Raw genomic sequence first — 5,654 nt, 5'->3', positions numbered from 1 at the left:
AATTGGGATGGGAGTGTCAGAGACAGCGCGATTGGCACAGGACAGAGCGGAGTTTAGGGCTGTTGTACATAGGGTCGCTATGAGTCGCAGGCGACTCGACAGCACATAACAACAACAACAACAACAATCAATTATATGCCTAATTACTTATGGAAACTTGCAATGTTGTTAAAAGTACAAACATTAATGGGCATGAGGACAGTGATTACTTTGGGAGACACAGAGAAGAAACAAGTGTGCATATATATATGAGAAGGGGAGGTAGGTAGGCTTTCTAACTGTTCTCTGTAATGGGTTTCTTTTATTTTTTGAGATTTCTAAAACAACTTGAATAACTTTTAGCATCTGTTAAGTCCAGGTGCTGGTAACATGGCTTTTATAATATTGTCTTTATTATCAGTGTTTAAACTATGAAAGAATTCAACAGTATTGTATTGTTCTAGAATCTATTCTCAATATTACCCATAATTTATTTATTCACACAGTTGAAAGCTTACTTAACACTAAACATACCAAGAGAGAAAACAAACAATTCCATATACTAGTACAGAACAAAAAATCTGATGATGGAAAAAGGTAAACTGATTCTCAGATAAGTAATATTCAAAATGAACTGCTATCGAGAAACTTAGAAGAGGGAAAGAACTTTGGGTTAAAGGTTTGCAGAAAGCTTCATGGAAAAGCTAGCTGGTTTGAAATGGGGTCTTGAAAGCTGGCTGACATTTGGATGGTGATGGAAAGTGAATTTCATGCCAGCAATGAAAATGCAATTTTGAAAGTATGGCGGTCGCCAATGACAGGTATCTTGAAAGGTCAGCAGGGTGTTTGAATGGACTCTGCAGTCATGGTTCAGGATGGATAGCTGATTGGAGCAACACTCTGATAAGTCCTAAGTTTCTTCCCATCTGGGCCATTCTCGTGCTTCCACCTGCCAGGCAAGGAGCAGCCTCCAGAAGGCCTCTCAGGCCTCTTGAGGATCCTGGATCTTACTTGGTAGAGCGAACATGGCCAGTTGTCAGAATGCTTTTCTTAGCCAAGCATTGACACAATCCAGGCTGTTAGTTAGGCTTATTCATTTGGCAACATCAACCAGAATGGACAGAAGGAGAGAGCTGGAGACAGAAGAAACTAATAAGAGGCCAAAGTCATTGTGAAAATGTGTGAAGCAATGGCCTGAACTAGGACTATAACCCTGGGAATGACAAGAAGGGGAAAAAATGAAAATACAAAGAAATGAAATGACAGCTTGGCAAGTGTTGCTCCTAGAGGCCAAGGAGACACTGAAGAAGGCTCCAAGGTCAGTGGTAGCATTCTAACCTCCGTGTAGGAGACATGTGTTCCATTCCCAGCCAGTGCACGTCATTTGTACCCACCATCTATTTGTCAATAGAGACTTGCATGTTGCTGTGACGCTGGACCAATTTTAGTAGAACTTCAGACTGAGAAACACTAGGAAGAAAGACCTGGTGATCTACTTCTGAAGATCAACTGATGAAGACTCTGTAAATCACAATGGTCAGTTAGAGGATGGTGCATGGGGTCCCCACAAGCAGGGACCCACACATCAGCTGCTAATAACAATGAAGAGAATAAGTGGAGTTGGGAGGGGCAGTAGCTTTGAGAAGATTAGAAGATCCTTTGTTTAAAGTTTGAGCCTGATGTAACATCTACATGGACAGTTCATTAAGTGGGAAATTCAAGACAGGCAGCTTGGGAGGCAAGTCAGAGCTGCAGATTAAAATTTGTAGTAGTTTGAAGCCATGGGATTATGCATGGTTTCAGAGAGAAATGATAGAGAATCAGGACCTGAAAGGCCTAGTCATAGGATGAAAGGAGTTTGAAAGTAGAAGGAATTTGAGAGAAAGAGTAAGACCTTTGAACCTTTGGCAGTTACCAACCCATCAATCATTCCAGGATAGTTGCAAATAGTCTCTAGCTTTCAGACCTGGCTAATTGCAATCCCCAGGATCTGGAGTATTTGTCAAGCTATAATTCTCTCAACTGTCATTTGATCGGTTCCCTCATTTCCCATCGACAGTTATACCTTGTTTTATTATGCTTTGCTTTCTTGAACTTCACAGATAATTGTTGTTTTAAAAAATTAAATGAAAGTTGGTAGCAGTCCTGTGTCAGGCAAGCCCTTTGTCACCATTTTTCCAACAGTATGTACTCATTTCGTGGCTCTGTATCACATTTTGAGAAGTTTCACACTATTTCCTAAGGCTTTTGCACACTTCTGGTATACTTTCCTAAGACTTTTACACACTATAATACACTATAAACATAATTTTTATGTGCATTAGGAAACCAGAAGATTTGTCTGACCCTTTATGGCAATACTCACTTTACTACAGTAGTCTGGAACCAAACCTTCAATAGTTCCCAAGTATGCCTGTATCTTTAAGTAACCCATAAAATCAAGTGGATCTTTCTCTGCCACCCCACAGCACATTTCTTACGCCTCTTTTAGCCATTAAATGATTATGCCCAAAGGCAATTCTGGCATGACATGCCTGGGTTTACATCTGGGCTCCATCAATTATTGTCTGTGACCTTGAACCAGTGACTAACTCTGCCACATTTAATTCCGTTTATATCCCAGAGCCTAGCATAGTGAGTAATGCAATATTTGAGTTGGAACAGGTTTCACAAAACACCTAGCTGCAAGTGTCATTCCTGCTTGGTGTCTCTATTCTTATTCTGTCCGCCTCATGGTATTTGCAGCAAAAAAGACAGGGGCTAATGTTTAAAAGGTAGAGCAGTAAAGAGAGACATGAGGTAGTAACTGGAGGAAGCAGTAAAAGGCTTTTCTGGATAGTGGACACCTTTATGTGATGGACAAAGGGAAGAAGGGACCATTAAGTGCCAGAAGAGAAGGAATTCTCATAGAGATGGTAACTGACGTGGGCAGAGATGATTGAAATGCTAAGTACCAAAGGAAGGTGTTTGACCTTTTTTTCATGAAAAAAAGATATTTTTAATGTCTTTGGAAGCAATAAAAATCTGTTTACATTCCAATTAATGGTAATTAGTAGAAAAAGCCATCAGGCCAAACATTGTTTCAACTGCTCTGTGATGCAGTCATTGATGTTTTCATGTATATGTTCTTATATTGTACATATATCCCTGAAAAAGATCTTTAACAAATTCCTTTCACTCAGATGGTTCTATCTAGAATTCTATTAAAAAGCTTCTGAGGAGTTAAATGTGGTACTGAACTTACCTGAAATACAGCCTAGTTTAGTCAGACAAAATTTTTTTAGAAATTATAGAAATATTGCCTTAATATTAGAGTGAACTCCGGAATTTCTTTATCCCCTTTTTGGTGGCAAGACACAGAAATTAAAAAAAAAATCATTTACCTTCATGTGCATTGGAAAAGGACATCTTGCTTGGAAAGGTAGAGGGTCAGCACAGGAGAGGAAGACCCTAGATAAGATGGATTGACACAGGGAGTGTGGCAAAGGGGGCAAGTGTGTCAGAAATGGTGAAGTTGGCTAAGGACAGAACAAAGTTCAGAGCCAGTGTTTGTTTGGTTGCTCTGGGTCCTAGTTAACTCAGTGGCACACAATAACAATACGTGCATATCAGTGGTACTGGTTACATAGTTCACAATGTGTCACAATTTTATTGCTACTGATATTGCAACATCATCATTAATTTGGACTCTGCCCCTAAAGGTTCTCACCTATACTTTACATGACCCTATTTATGTTTGAAATGGAACTCATGTAGATAATGATAAGAGTACAATGTTCAAGGTAAATACTCTTTATTAATAGGGCCAAACTGTTGTTTAGTTTGTTATTGTTATGTGCAGTCTAGTTGCCTGCGACACATAGTGACCCTTTGTACAACAGCCCTAAACCAGCTCTATCCCTTGCCAATCTTATTGTCTCTCACACACTTATCACCATTACCCCAGTGACTGAATCAATCCATTTCATCGAGGGTCTTCCTCTCCTGCACTGTCCCTCCACCCTCCCAAGCATGACGTCCATCTCCAGGGACTGATCCCACATTGCAGCATGTCCAAAGTATGTCAGACGAACTTTCAATATCCTTGCCTCCAAGGAGTGGCCTGACTTTACCCTCTCCAGGAAGAACCTGTTTGTTCTCCTAGCAGTTCCTGCTATATTCAAAACTCTTCTCCAGCACCACAGCTCAAAGACATCAACTCTCCTTCTATTATGCCTAGTCATTGTCCATCTTTCTAATGCATAGCAAGTAATTGCAAAGATAATGGCCTGTATCAGGTGCACCTGCGTCTCCAGGCTGACATCATTGCTCTTCAGTACTTTGGAGAGGTCTCTGACAGCAGACTTTCCCAATGCATGCAGTTCATCTTTTAATTTCCTGGCTGCTGGTACCAAGAGTGATGATTGTAGAGCCAAACAAACTGAAGCTGTCAATCTCAATCTCTTCACCATCTATCATGATGCTGCCAATTGGCCCAGAGGTGAGAATCTTTGTTTTCTTGATGTTGAGCTTCAATACATATTGAAGGCTGCAGTCCTTGACCTTCTGCAGCAAGCACTTCAGGACCTCCTCAGTTTCAGCAAGCAGAGTTGTGTAATCTGCATAATGCAGATCATTGATGACTCTACCTCCAATCCTGATGCCACACTTCTCATAGAGCCCAACCTCCTGGATAATCTTTTCCCCATATAGATTGAAAAGATATGGAAATAGGACACATTCTTGATGCACACCCTTTCCAGTTTTGAACCATGCAGTGTTTTCTTGCTTTGTTCTGAAGACTGCCTCCTGGTTCAGGTATAGGTTTTGCATAAATACAATCAGGTGTTCTGGGATTCCCATTCTTCTCAGAGTCAGCCACAGTTTGTTGTGATCCACACAGTCAAATACCTTTACAGAGTCAATGAAACACAGATAGACATTCCTCTGGTACTCTCTGCTTTTAGCCAAGATCCATCTGACATTAGCTATAACATCCCTAGTGCCATGGCCTCTTCTAAATCCAGCATGCACTTCAGGCAGTTCTCTGTTGATGTGCTGTTCCAGTCATTTTTTTTATAATCTTCAGCAGAATGTTGCTTGCATGTGATATCAATGATACTGTTCAATAATTTTCACACTCTGTAGGATCACCTTTCTTTGGAATGGGAACAAAGATCTCTTTGAGAGATCTTGGCCAGGTGATTGTCCTCCAGATTTCTTGGCATTACTTGGAGAGCACATCCAGGGCAGTGTCTGTGTTGAAATATGTCAATTGGTATGCAATCAATTCCTGGGACCTTATTTTTTGCCAATTCTTTCAGAGCAGCTTGAACTTCTTTCTTCATCACCACAGGCTCTTACTCATACATTGTTTCATGGTTCTTCTGTGTCCACCAATTCCTTTTGGTACAATGACTCTGTATACTCTTTCAATCTTCTTTAATGCTTCCTGGATCATTTAATATTCTGCCCAAAGCATGCTTAAGTATTGCAAGTCAAGGTTTTAATTTGTTCTTCAGTTCCTTGAGCTTAAGTTCTCAGAGTTGGTCTGGTTGCAGGCAGGAGTAGACACTGTGTCTGCAGGGGTAGAAGAGACTGCTGGTTGCTTTAAGGTATCTTTAGAAGTTGACTTTGGCTCCGGGCTCCGGCTGCAGCGTCAGCCTTGCTCGGGCCTCGGCGGCGGCGGCGGCGGC

At 41.0% G+C, this 5,654-nt stretch overlaps 1 protein-coding gene across 1 annotated transcript in view; it reads left to right on the top strand.

The window, feature by feature from the left end:
- Positions 1-3,752: 3,752 nt before the first annotated feature.
- Positions 3,753-5,654, top strand: part of LOC102874618 (dual specificity mitogen-activated protein kinase kinase 2-like) — a 3,366-nt gene continuing 1,464 nt past the window's right edge. The window contains exons 1-2 of the mRNA XM_006893830.1: positions 3,753-3,761; positions 5,520-5,652. Coding sequence (XP_006893892.1) covers positions 3,753-3,761; positions 5,520-5,652 — 142 coding nt within the window. The remainder of the gene's footprint in view (positions 3,762-5,519; positions 5,653-5,654) is intronic.

Source organism: Elephantulus edwardii, unplaced genomic scaffold (genome assembly GCF_000299155.1).
Source record: "Elephantulus edwardii isolate Elephantulus edwardi_28Jun2011 unplaced genomic scaffold, EleEdw1.0 scaffold00131, whole genome shotgun sequence".
In the NCBI taxonomy this organism is placed as follows: Eukaryota; Metazoa; Chordata; class Mammalia; order Macroscelidea; family Macroscelididae; genus Elephantulus; species Elephantulus edwardii.
This window is presented reverse-complemented; position numbering and strand designations above follow the sequence as displayed.